Source organism: Leishmania martiniquensis, chromosome 15 (assembly GCF_017916325.1).
Source record: "Leishmania martiniquensis isolate LSCM1 chromosome 15, whole genome shotgun sequence".
Taxonomy (NCBI): domain Eukaryota; phylum Euglenozoa; class Kinetoplastea; order Trypanosomatida; family Trypanosomatidae; genus Leishmania; species Leishmania martiniquensis.
Window position 1 is genome coordinate 589,350 of NC_090150.1, and position 13,253 is coordinate 602,602.

The 13,253-nt window shown below is 62.1% G+C and overlaps 4 protein-coding genes across 4 annotated transcripts; all 4 read right to left on the reverse strand.

The window, feature by feature from the left end:
• Positions 1-333: 333 nt before the first annotated feature.
• Positions 334-1,218, reverse strand: LSCM1_06981 (uncharacterized protein; the record flags this gene model as incomplete). Its single annotated transcript, XM_067324377.1, has 1 exon — positions 334-1,218. One exon carries the CDS (start codon positions 1,216-1,218, stop codon positions 334-336), a length of 885 nt encoding a protein of 294 aa, XP_067180048.1.
• A 645-nt stretch (positions 1,219-1,863) lies between these two features.
• LSCM1_06982 (uncharacterized protein) lies at positions 1,864-3,402 on the reverse strand (the record flags this gene model as incomplete). The annotated part of the gene is made up of 1 exon (XM_067324378.1): positions 1,864-3,402. One exon carries the CDS (start codon positions 3,400-3,402, stop codon positions 1,864-1,866), a length of 1,539 nt encoding a protein of 512 aa, XP_067180049.1.
• A 2,018-nt stretch (positions 3,403-5,420) lies between these two features.
• Positions 5,421-8,450, reverse strand: LSCM1_06983 (uncharacterized protein; the record flags this gene model as incomplete). Its single annotated transcript, XM_067324379.1, has 1 exon — positions 5,421-8,450. One exon carries the CDS (start codon positions 8,448-8,450, stop codon positions 5,421-5,423), a length of 3,030 nt encoding a protein of 1,009 aa, XP_067180050.1.
• A 4,266-nt stretch (positions 8,451-12,716) lies between these two features.
• On the reverse strand, positions 12,717-13,001 carry LSCM1_06984 (uncharacterized protein; the record flags this gene model as incomplete). Its single annotated transcript, XM_067324380.1, has 1 exon — positions 12,717-13,001. The coding sequence occupies one exon, from the start codon at positions 12,999-13,001 to the stop codon at positions 12,717-12,719; it is 285 nt and encodes a 94-aa protein (XP_067180051.1).
• Positions 13,002-13,253: the final 252 nt, after the last annotated feature.

Below are 13,253 nucleotides of genomic sequence, written 5' to 3' on the forward strand. Positions count from 1 at the left end.
AGGCTGACCGTCGACGCATCCATGGCTCGCGTACGCGCACATGCGACCACGGTCACAAGGGCGCGTTACCGCCGCTCATCCACGCACGCACACAGACCTTTCTCATCGTATCTCGCTATTATGTGCTTTGCTTCACCGTGAGGGCGCTTAGGCTGTAAGGAGAGGGGTTGGGGACGAGCAACAACACCAAGCATCGAAACTGGTACACAGAGACCCGCGCAGACGGCGATCCGTGCGGCAACAAGCGCTGCAGGAGACTCATGGGCGCACACAGCAACAAAGAGCTGCACGCAACCTGCCAACGACAGCGCACCGCACCGCTGTCGTGTCACCTCAGCTCTTGTCAGGGCCGCTTTCTCCCTCTGACATCTCCCTCTCAAGAGCCTCCAGCTCCGCCTGCAGTCGCGCAATTTCGTCGTCCGCGACGTCTGCCTCATCGCTGTCCGTCGCAGAGGCTGCCGTCGCCGAGGAGGGCGCACTTGTTTGCGGCCGTCTCTCCGCCTCCTCAGTCCCTCCCACCGCGTCAAAGGCAGGCGCCGCAGAGGCCTCGTCGCCGGACGCAACGGCCGCGTTGCGCTGTGCGTTTTCCTCGAGTGGGTAGTAGAGAAGGTCCACGGGCGATCGCTTATACCACGACTGCTCCCCGGCCAAGTAGCGGCGGCAGTTGTCGCTCACGTGACAGAAGCCGAGCTCCTCCGCATGCTCGAGGGCGTAGACGGCACAGTCCTTGCGGTCAACCCGCAGGCACGCCTCGAGGAAAATCTCGAAGGAGTCATCACCGAGAGGAGTGTAGAAGTGGTTCCTGCACTGGTTGAGGATCTGGCAAGCGTAGCTGAGGTCAAGCGGACGCTCCACGAGGTCGAAGGCGGTGTGCAGGTCCTCTGTGGTGGGCCGCTCCGTCCCCTGGAAGGAGTGAAACTTTTTATACCACTCCAGAACGTACTTTTCCATGGAGGTCTCGGGGCCCTCGAGGCGTGCCTTTTGTAGGAGGTGGCGCTTTTTGCTGAGCCATACCGGCTGATGCGCCATGCACTTCGGTCGCACGTACGGCCTGTCGAGACCGCCGAGCCACGCCTGATACAGCATCTCCGTACGCTGGTGATCTGGCTGCTGAATAACCGTGTAGATCCTCCAGTTGTCGGCGCCCTTGAGGAAGAGCATCCAGTACGGCCTGCGATACCGCAGCGAGGCGAGGAGTGCCCGAGAAGTGCACAGCATGATAGCGACCGGCTTCTCGTACCTTTCAGTGTGTATGTGTGCGTGTGTGCGTGCGTGTTTGGAGGGCGTAAAGTGCCGCAGGGAGAGAGAAGCAACACCGCAGCAAAAAGGGACGACACGTTGAGAGAAACACACGCGATACAGACGCCTGCGCACACGCGCAAGCAGAGCTGTACGGGCCTACAGCAGAAAGGGAGAGCGAGCAGAGAGCCTAAACCCTTCGCAGATATCCCCCTGCGCGTGGAAGCGCGCCGCCACACGCTGCCCTCCTCTCGGAGATGTTCCTGGGCTCTGCTGCCGCATGCTCGGCTCGTGGCGGTTACCTTTATTTTGAATATGATAGTCCGATGGAGCCCAACATTGCAGCAGCACACACACACACAACAACAGGTGCAGCAGATCGCCGAAGCTCACCAGTGTAGGAGCGTCCTTACACTCGCCAGCAGAGTCGTGCGAAAGGGGATGCGAGAGAGCGCAGTCGTTCATTCGCCGGCTATAACTCTAGACCCTCTCATATTTTACATGAATCTGCCTGTCTCTGTGTGTGCCAGCGCGACATCGCTTCATGCGCACCCCGCCCCGAGGAGAAGCGGACTCTGCGACACGCTCCATTCAGCCAAGAAGCGAACCGCCTGGTCCCCTCCCTCACGGCTCGTAGCCCACCTCCTCGGCCAGCTGCAGAGCGACGTGCAGCTCCCTCTCCGCCTCCCGTAGTCGCTTGTGATATGTTTCGTACGCCCTCATTTTGAGCTGAGCGACTGTCTGTGTCGTCGTCTCAGGTGCTGCCGTGGCGGTCACCGCAGGGGCCGCTGATCTGTCTGCGGCAGGCGACGCCGTGCCATGCAAGCTGCCACTCTCTGCAAACGCGGCAATGGGACGACCGGCTGCCGCCGCAGGGACGCTTGCCACAGGCGACGAAGAGCGCAGCTGCTGCTTGTACCACTCGTATGCTTCCCTAACTTCCTTCTCCATGTCGTCGGGGGTCTCGGGTTGCTGCTGCTGCTGCTGAGCCGCGGCGTCCTCACCTGTACGCAAGAGATCGTTCGCTGCAACAGTTGCGGCTGCAGCAGCTCCCTCTTGAGTCTGTGGGGCCACCGCGCCTTCCATCACGTCCGCTGGCGCCGGCTCGGCCTCTGCCTCTTCGGCCGGTGGAGCCGTCGCGCCGCTGCCGCCGCGCATGTGCATGATGTTTGCCCGGCAGTACGGACACGTTGAGTGACCCTCCAACCACCGCTCGAGGCAGTCGATGTGATAGCAGTGGCCGCAGGGCAGCCGCTTCGTGCCCCCACCAGGCACCATGTCCTCGTAGCAGATGGTACACCGCACGTCGCGCGCCAGATCCTCGGCGGTGGCGTCCGGCATGTCGTTGCGCACTCGCCGAGCCAAGACGAGGAACTCAGCCAGCCCGGATGTCTTCTCGAAGATCCGCAGCACGTGCCCCACAAACCCGCGCAGGAGCAGCAGCGGCAGCGCTGCCTTGTAGAAAATGTACGCGTAAACACCAACGAACAGCAGCGACTCCGCGATACTCGTGACAGCGTCCGCGACAAACGGAAGAAGTGTGTGCTGACCGCGGAGGAGAAACAGACTGGCGAATTGCACCGTACTGCGCAACGATGAGCTCAGCAGCAGCATGTAGATCAGCATCATAGAGTAGTGTACGGACGCGCGCTCTTCCGTCAGCTCCGGCCGCGTCTTGACCAACCACGTCAGAAGCCCGACGTCGCAGATGATCGCGAAGCAGAGGTACGCCGGCATGCGCGTCGCGGAGCTCCACGTCATCTGCACCGTCGACAGTGTCGTAACACGCTCCGAGGCAAGTTTGTGCAGTACACGCCACGCGAGCGTGAAGAGGAAGAAGAAGCTGGTGAAACTTATGATTGGCTGGTCCATGTACAGCGGCACCACGACGCATTCCACCATGTAGAGCGTGAAAGAAGTGAGCAGGGCCGTCTCCTCCGACGTGTTCAGCTGCCCGAAGAAGCACAGCTGCAGCGCCATCCACAGCAACACGGTGAAGGCGATAGCGGTATTGACGATGATCAACCGAAACGAAGAGGAGTTCGCCAAGGCAACCATCGCCGGGTAGAACTCGCGGTACGTGTTGGCATAGTCAGCCAAGAAGAGACCACACACGAGGTAGGAGCCGACCACGTAGGCCACCAACGATGTACGAGCCGTCATGGCGGCCCCGCAGCGGCTGCCGGAGCGGCTCCGAGAGGTGAGCTAAGCAATCAAAAGATACGGTGGCCGGGCACCGAGAGAGAGGCCGCACACAGGTGCCTGTGTGCACGAGTATGACTGAAATCTGCGTGTGTGTGTGATAGAGAGGAATGAGGGAAGGGGAGGGGGCCGGTATATGCTCGAGAGTGCAATGGAGGGCACTTGGTGCCCATCTCCGCCATAGGAAGAGGAAGCGAGGCGGAGAGGTCAGGAAAGCCAAATGCTGCAGCAGTGGGCGCCGCTGTCGTCGGCGGGGGTGCTGAACATCCTCTCCAAGAGGGCTTACACGGAGCCGTACACAGGGCTGAATCGTCGACACCTCCGCAACATTGTTGCGCGCGGGAGGGGGAGGAGCACGATGGGGGTGGGGTGCAGCAAGCCAAAGGCACCGGCGTGCTTTCTCTCAAAGACGTCGATGAAAGTAGCGCGATAGGTGAACGGGGGAACTCGCGCACCTCTGCTGCGTGTCACCGCGAGGATAACGATTCAGCTTGCACTCACAGGGGTTCTGCGACCACCACCACTACGGCTAAGCAGTACGCAAAGGGGTCAGCTGCGCGCATGTGTGCGTGCGTGTGTGTGTGTGGGGGGGGGAGGGGGGTGGCGCAAGCGTCGTTGAGGTTGCTGGGCAGCTTGGTGGCGAAGGGAAACAAGGTTGCTGCAAAAGGGGTTAGCCGACGCAACAAGAGAGGGAGTGACACGAAGGTCAGGCCGCCGTCGTCACCACAGCGTAGGTGGCAGACCAAAGCGTGCAATGGCTGGAGAAAGGGGGCGAAGAGGCGGATGCTCAACGACACGCAGGCAACTCTAGCCCCTGTTCTGTCCCCACACATAGACTCTCAGACCTACGCACGCGTACGCGAAGAGGAAAGCTCAACCGTGTGAGGTTAGAGCGTGTCGGGTAATGTAGGGTGCGCTTGCCAATTGGACAGCAGAGCTCGATGCGTTTTTTGCCCCGCCGGATGGGGCGGAGGTGAACCGGAGGCCCGGCTCGCCGACCAGGCTGCACTGCACCGGACACGCGTGGACGCCACCTTGTGTGCGCGGGATGATGACTCTCTCCCTCTGCGTTTCCCACCGTCTTTCCTGCACACGCATGAGTGCTCTGTGCGCAAACGGTGGATACCTGGTGAAGCAGCGAAGCCCTCTCGCCCTCCACGCCACCATCACCTTTAACACAATAGTTCGGGGAAAAAACGCCCACCCGCTCGCCCAGGAGGTTGTTGACAGGCCCCCGGTAGCGGCAGTGAGGGTGCCCGTCGAAGCTGCTGTCTGTCCCGTAACGATTGGCTGCGCCGTATTCCTAAATGGTTTGTGTCTTCTCGTTGAACTCGTAACTGCAGCCCGGTGCTACACCGTTGCTGCAAACTGTGAGCGTTGATTATTCTGTAAGCGGTTGATTGCTTTCCTTATTCATAAGTAAATATGGCTGCGCCCAGTCAACGTGTTGCCATGCGGCTCCCTAGTTCCCCCCATCCTGTTAGGGAGCAGACGGCGCCGACACCCCACCAGCCCCGTGAGTGGTGTTCGGGTGGCACTGCCTACACGGACTGCGCAGCGAGGGGCCCACCACTAAGTATAAGCGCACTCGCGGGCGGAGCCCGTATGTACCCCTTGCCCGTCCCGCGAGCAGCCTAATGTCTGTGTGTGCTTTCTCCCATAAAACGATAGTGGCGTGCTCTGTCGACCAGCGTCCCCGGCGGTGTGTGCTCCACGCACCGGGAGGGGGACGAGGGCTGGTCCTGGCCAGAAGTCTGCTTACAGGAGAAATGAGACCCGCGAGCGCAGCGAAGCCGCGGCGAGATTTGCTCCCCAAATGTGGAGGGGGGCTGTTCAAGCGCATGCGACTAGAAGGAGCGCCAGCCACCTACATCACGTTCTTCTCCCCCCCTCACGCTTTCTCGTCTCACACACATCACAGTCGCCCGACACTAGACCCTCTAAAAAGGAAGAGGCCGCCTCGCACACCTCTGCTACTGTCAGGACGATAGAAAACGACGTACTTCACAGAGATGCTGCCTCATGCGATGCTGCTGCTCCGCCTCGGCGCTTACACGGCTGGCAGTATCCGTCACTTCACATGGCAGACCCGCTTTTCGGCCAACCGCCACACCGAAGCTCGACGGCGTGACGCCGCGGCACGGCTTGTAGGTAAAGATCAATGAGGACTTCGTATCACGCTCATCGAGCGTCCCTGAGCCCGACTCCTTGAAGCTCATGTAGTAGCACGTCACGTCACGAGCTTCGCCCACGTATACTTGCTTTTCTTCAGCCTCGCCGCTTGCAGTCCTCTGCACCGCGTAGGGATCGCATAGGTAGCAGTAATGCGTCACGAATATGGTGGTCGCTCGACGGTCCAGCAGGTACTCCAGCGTCGCGGCAGCAACGGCGGCGCCGTCGAAGCTGCTTGTGCCACGTCCAAGCTCGTCCATCAGCACCAACGAGTGGGGCAGCTGCGGGGAGCGCAGGATCCGACACGTCTCGTCCATCTCCGATAGGAAGGTGGAAGCGCCTTCAAGAATGGAGTCGCTGGCGCCCATGCGGCAATACAATCCCTCGAACACCGGCAGCTCCGCTGCGTCCGCCGGCACGCCGCAGCCCAGTTGTGCTAGCACGGCGAACGTGCCTACCATGCGCATGAGAGCTGACTTGCCGCCCATGTTGGGACCGGTCAGCAGCCACGCCCCACCAGCGCGCAGTTCCACATCGCAGCTGACGTAGCCGTGAGGAAGAAGCTGATCGAGTATGGGGTGGCGACCCTGTCGAATGGTGAGCGCCACGGGCGACGACAGGGGCGTGGAAGACTGCGGCGCACACGCTGGTAGCTCCACGAGCGCTGGCATCACGTAGCCCGGCTGCTGGGATACCACCGCCAGGGAGCGGAGGGCATCGAGTGACGCGATGGCCCCGACAACACCTGCCAGCACACGCATCACTTCTGCATCAGCGACAGTGTCGCGCTGATGCTGCGCCCAAGCCGCGGTCGCCGCCAGCGACAGCCGCTCCGTCGCCGCCGCCAGGGCAATGTGCTGCTCTGTGATAATCGGCGTGTGATACCGCACGTTCGTCTTGGTGCGTGTCTGCACCACCCAGTGCAACGGCACGCGCGCGCACTTGTTGGCCGGCACGTCAAGTAGAAAAGGAGTACCGCAGATGGTGCGATACTCGAGCCCCGGCAGGCCCAGCAACTTTCTCGCTGCCTCCAACTCCGCCTGCAGGGCAGCCTCGGCCGCCTGCTTTGCCTTCAGAAGCGGCAGCAACGACTCTGGTACAGCGCGACCACCCTCCGTGAAGTACTCGAGCGGCGTTGTCGCCTCGGTGCTTAGCAGTGTAGCATGTGCTTCAAGCAGTCGCGCCACCGCCGCACCATGTACGTCCACCAACAGTTCAGCGAGAAGAGGCGGTGGTCGGCTGCTGCTGGGGCTGACAACATCGTCCCCGCCGCACAGCTGGGCGGCCAGTGCTGACACGCTCCTCACCATCCGCAGCAAGCGCACGAAGTCTACGATGTTGCACCGCCCAGCATACAGCTTGCTCACGACGGCCTCAGCGTCCCCCAACCGCGCGCACTCCTGGAGAAGATCCTCGACTTGGCCGTCGTCTTTGCAGCTCGTGAGGTAGAGGAGAACCTCCTGCCGGGCCCTAATGGAGGCGCACTCGCACAGAGGTGCAGCAAGCCACCGGCGCAGGCACCGCGATCCGCACGGTGTGACACTGTGATCCAGCAGCCCAATCAAAGAGCCGCGCGGTCCTACACTGCTGTGAAACACGTCCAAAGCACGCAACGTGGGGCCGGGAAGGTGCAGGCAGCGGAGGCGCCCGTGCGCACCAACGTCCCTGTGCGCTGGCGATGACGCGGCTGCCGCTACCGCTGCTTCTTCGTTTTCGCGAAGCGCCCCCGCCGCGGAGTGTTCGCGGGCGCAGAGGAGGCGGTACACCTCGTCCAGCTTGTAGGGCTTCAGGTACGCCTCGATGGCGGCGTCCATGCTCTGCCCCGCGGCATAGACGTAGCCAGAGACGCTCACGTCCTTGCCATCCTCTTCTCCGTTTGTCGTGGGCCCAAAATTGAGTGGTAGCCCGTGGTGCAGGGCGGCCGCGTATACCTCTGGCAGCGTCTTCAGAAAGTGCTCTGTGGTGCGGTGCAGCGCTGCATCGCACCTGCCGCCTTCTTTCGACGAGGACTGCGCTGTCAGTACAATCACCTCGACGATGTCGTACCGCTGAGTGATGTCCTCAAGCTCGAGAGCACCGAAGACCTCGAAGCGCAGGCACCGCTGCGTCACAAAGCTGACCAGCACCACGGACAGCGACGGGCGACCCGCTGTCGGCATGCCCTCAACGTTCTTGATCCCACTCGTGCCACCGCCACGACCGGCGCCGACGAAGCACAGAAAAAGCTCAGAGGTGTCTGTGTCTGGCGAAGGAGACGCATGAGGTGCTGACCAGCCTACTCCACCATCTCCTTCCTCGGCCTCACCCGCACCACTGTGGCTCTCCTCCCCTGCTGCAGCTTTGGCGGCGTCAACAGAGCCACCGCTGCTGCCGTTACCGTTGGCAACGCGCTCTGTGGGAAGGAGGGTACCGCGGCTGTACAGCTGCGACACCTTGCGGGTGAAGAGGCCGCTCTTGAGTCCATCCGCCGCCCGCACAGCGGCAGACTCCTGGTCCGCAAAGCCGACGTGGTAGCCCATCGCTACAAGCCGATGCACGTAAAGGTCTACACGAGTGTAAGGAAAGCTGCTGTACTCGAAGGGTTGCCCTGGGATGCACAAGATACCGACTCGGCGGCTAACGGTTCGGCTGTCGGAGCCGTAAAACTTCACGCGATAACCGCAGGCGACCATCAGTATGACGTGCGGTGGAATGGACTCCTTCAGCGCCACCACCTGCTCCTCGAGTGGGGTCAGGCTGACTCCCTCCGTTTCCCCTTTCACAGCCGATCGGCAGCATAGCACTTCGATGGCGTGCGCAACGTCTTCCTGATCCTCCGGCCGCCCACGCTTCCGCATCGGTCCTTCTATATGGCGCGCACGAAATGCCCTCGAAGGCGTCAATGCCCAACTTTGAGTTGTAAGCGGGCGAAGAGAGAGAGCAGAGCGAGACTAAGTGGACGGCCGAGCGCCTTCCCTCTATGCGTTGCGTTACTCTGTGCAATCTGACGCCGGTGACGTCACACGGCGCGGCTGAGGAATCGGAGATATGCCTGTATGTATCTCTATACTGTATCTTTCGTGTCGCTGTATCCGCACGTGTGTGTGTGTTACGACGAATGTGCAGGAGCTCAGGCCCCCTATTCATGCGAGAGTGCGCGCAGTGACGGTGTGAGAGGCAGATGAGGGGGAAGACAGGGAAGAGCGTGGAAGAAAAGCAACCAGAGAGGGGAGGGTAGAAGGGGTAAAATGGATGCGTGAGTGGATCTGCTGCAAGGGGCGCGGCGGCAGAAAGATGCAGCCCGTGGAAGCCCTCTTGTGCGAGGATGTGGTTCAGCCAAAACGTTGGCGATGTAAGTACAAAGCCAAATGTGCGAGTGGATGTGAGCCCACGCGAGCAGCAGTGGAGGCAGAGGCGCTATCCACATGAATGCGAAGGCACAGCTTCGGCAGAAAGTGACAAAGAAAGGGCCCCTAATGTGCAGCACATCGGACGGAGCACTGCCTACGTCTATGCAGCCTGCCGTGCCGTGCCGCCAAACTCGTGCCCGCCCTCTGTCGCCCCGCTTCACGCACGCGACACCGCATCTGTCCCGTGCCACGCCGGTCGTCGTCATCGGCGTGGTGCGCCCACAGTACTTTCGATGCGGCCCCCTGGCCTCAGTCGTTCAGCTCCCAGTGGAAACCCGCCGACAGCGCGGCCGGCGGCGGGCCACGCAACGGGAAGAACCTCCTTCGTTAGAGCAGCAGCCGTGCCCTTTCGCGAAGCCACTAAAGTCGGTAAATGGGCCTCATTGCGGCTCGGGCCGAGAGCCGTAGTTGTCCCAAGAGACGCTCCAGATGGCCCCGCCGTCCGGTGTCACGCAGATTCCGTGCGCCGCTTCCCAACGGGCATTGCCCCCACAGGGCGGACCGCCTTTGCCCGGGCACTGTACACAGCTCCCAGCAAGTCCGTACTCCGAGGGGTGAGGGACGGCCTCGATTCCAGCTTCGCTGAGACTGACGCTGAGACGGCCTGCTGCCTCCTCCGCAGACACCACCGCCGGCTGCGCTGCCTGGCACGTGCCTGCAAGCTGCATGTGGTATATCCACACATCAGCCTCCACATTCGTGGCAGGTCACGCGATGTAGAAGGGTGAGCGTCCCATGGTGATATCACCATTCGCGTCGCCTCAGAACCTTAAGTGCTCCCCTTATTCGCACAAAGCCCAGCGGAGCGCCCCCCCCCCACACACACACCAGCAGCGCAGAGCGAATGGGGGAGAGCGCCTCAGCCCTCCAGGCACGGCTGCGTGCGGTAAAATACGGCCTGTTTACCTCCGCCATACCACATCTGCGCTGCACAGACTGCCCTGCGACGACGAGCCGTTCAGTTGGGCACCGGCCGTGCGCCTATCGGCGACGAGCACCTTGTCCACCTCCCGCCTTCACAAGAGTCCGCCTATAGTCGTACTCGGCTTCTCTTCTTCCAAGAAGGGGCGAGGGGCGGGACCGACCGAGCGCCTGCGTAGAAACTGCAGCACTCAGTGATGGCCGCCGCCTCGAGCGTTGCAGCGCGATCATCTGCTACGCGGTCTTGGGGCTCTGTGAGTTGGGCAGGTCACGCATACGCGCGCCTACGGTCCCCGCAGCCGTTCTATCCTACGTCTTCGCTCCAGCCGCATCGTCGCACAGGCAGCTGGAATGCCTACGGCCTCAATGCTGCTGGCACGCAGCAGTGCAGGCAGTAGCTCGCTCGGCAAGGCCACGGCCACCTCCTCGTCTGCTCCACAGCAGACACGCCGGCGAGGCAGCAGCCACATAATGTGCGACCCTAGACTGCCGCCCGGCACGTTGTATCGTGGGGTGTCGTGGAGCAGCTGCCACACATTCAGCGGCGAGCTCGAGTTCCCCCGGGCAGGTCCTCCAGGAAAGGGGAGGATCACTCTCCTCTTCACGCTAAGCTTTGAGTGCATGCACCGCGCCAAGGTAACCTTTACTTGGGTCGAGCTCGGGAACATCCTCTCGGCCTTCGTTGCCCGGCAAGGTCCCCTGTGGCCACGGCGCCGGGTCCACAGTGCCGTCGCCGCACGCGACACCGAAAAGATCTTGACAGGTGTGGGCTCCTCCCACTCGTCCCGGACTCCGCCATAAAGTACAGAACCGCCTCGCCCGCCGCTATCCACAGGGATAAGCCGGGGCCCCGGCCACGGCTCCTCGCCCCGGCGGCTGGCGGTCTTCCTGGGGAGAGGGGGGTTAGAGTTGGCGGCTCGTCTGCGGGTCCACTTCCCGGCATCGCTTGTTCAGGCTGTCGCCAAGAGATGGAGGGGAAGCCGTGTGGGTAGCACCAACGTACCCGTCTCCGCAGCGCACTTGTGGCGCACCGCACCCACGGTGCGGGTGAGCCGGTGTGCTTGTTCGCAGGAGGAGTGCCCATGCCGGTGATCAGCCAGAGTCGCGCACAGAGGCGGCAGGGCTAAGTCCGCTCTGCCACGCTCCAAAATACTCTGAGAGAGTCACTACGCGCGTTCTTCGAGCTACAAGATGCTTGCCGGAAGTGCGGCGGGTCCGTCTGGGGGGCCGGCTGCGTGTGAGAGGAGGCGCCCAGGAACGCCCTGATCGCACCTGGTCCCGACCTTTATTGCGTCTGCGGCCACCCCTTTCCCTGCTGTTGCTGGGACTCTGAAAGCAGGACCCCTTTCTACCCTGCTGCTCTGCGGGCACGCGCCCCCTCATCCTACCACATCCTACGTGTGCTTCACTCCTGTTTGCGATTAAGCACACAGCCTGTGAGGCGCATCGTCTGCTCACCCCGGAAACGGCCGCGCTGCCGAGGGTGAGCTCACGTGAAGGCCCCGTTGGAACGGTGAAGAGAGAAGTTGGCGGCGCTTCGAGCCTCAAGCCGCGTTTTCGTTCACTCGGGTTGCGTCGCGCCGCACCTGCCAAATGCGACGCCGTACATCATCGAGATCGTCATGAGAGGCATTTGGGAAGGGGGGAGGTAATTGAGTGCTCAGTGAGGCCACCGTGAGGTCATGCCGTCTTCGACTCGACGGCGCCAGGTGCGGCAGCCCTCTCCTGGCCGGTCCCAAGTTGGCTCTCCGGTGGCCTCGCATGGCTGGGATGCGCGGGCCGCTAGCAGGCGAAGAGGCTGCGGCTGCTCACATCGCGGCCTGAAGCAGCTGCGCTCACTCGACTTTCGGTGCCACCTGTGTACGGAGGAAGAGCATCCATGCAGGTGCTCGTCCGTGCGTTTCCGTTCGAGAAGGGGCGCCACGGAGGTTAGTCTCGTCGAAGGGCACCTGGAAGCGATGCTCATATTCTTCGGGCACCTCCATGCACCCCATCTCACGTCCCCAGCGGCTTCATCACCGCATCCTTCGCAATGCGTATCCCCACGTACACTGAGCATCCCCCCTTTTTGGGCATTCTTTCTCGCCTATGTGGGTGCGGTCGTAGGATAGTGAAATCGCACTTCGGCACCGAGCGGGCGAGGTTAAGCGAGTCTCGGCCATGCCGTGAGAAGCCTGTGTGCCGCTGGCTGTCCCAGATCAGCCCCTTGTAGCTCAACGGAAGCAGTTCCGCCCTTCTGGAGTAGGAGGCACACAACCGCCGACAGCGTATGCCTGTCTGGCATACGCCGTGTGGCACAGGGGAGAGGGACGGAATGCAATGGGGCCCACGGAATGTGGCCTGATGGGCTTGGGGTGTGCCCCGAGCGTTTCGCCGTGGACTGGCGGACTCGCCTGCCAGCGTCGGACAGAGAGGTGGAGAGGGAGGCAGAGGAGGAGAGAGTGAGAGGACGAGAGTTCGATGCCGGCATTCAGTGCCCACGGCGTACGTTTCGGCACAGCAGAGGGGTAAGGGGGAGTGACGTCGCATGTAAGAGCAGCACACGTGCTCATTGGCAGAGGAAGGAAATGGCAACGGCCCAAAGGCGCAAGAGAGAGGGGTGGGAGACATGAAGGGAGTAAGAGACATCGAAGGTCTTCAGGGGAAGCAGTGCACCGGCGTCAGCAGGATTGCGCGAGAGCGTGGGAAAGGCCGACAGTGGATGGTGTCGCGTGCGGCCTTCTTACTCCGCCAGGATGGCACCCTTTCCACTGCCCCCCCCCACATCATGTGCTTGGCACACGCCACCCTGCTTTAGGACCGCATGACGTTGACAAGCCTCTTCTTCTCGAGAAGGTATTCCTTGAACACCTTGTCCACCACTAAATGATGCCGAACATTCATGCGGCGGTCCTCAGCGAGCATGCTGAGAAGCTCCTCGCTCACGTACTCGCCGGTGGCGGGCTGCACGTGCTGGCATCGCTTGTCGTGCTCAGGTAGGCTACTCATAAAGTGCACCCGCTCCGCACCGGTGCCCGTGACCGTGGTCTCACCGTAGATGTCCGTGGTCGGTGTACGGTCCAGCGGCATCGACGACATCTGCGTAACGGCGACTCACGGGTTCGTGACTCACCCAGAGAGAAGTCAAGGAAGGCGAGCGAGGGGCCGGGGCGCGTGGCTGTGTGTGTGTGTGGGGGGGGCGGGTGAGAGGGTGAGGAAGGAAGGGCGTTCAAAGTGCAGAAGAGAGGGGAAGCGCGTGTATGCGTCGCTCCTTCAGTGCATCTGACGCAGTTAAAGTGACGTCCGCGCCAGCGGACGAAGGAAAAGAGAGGAGAGCGGGCGCGCAGAGAG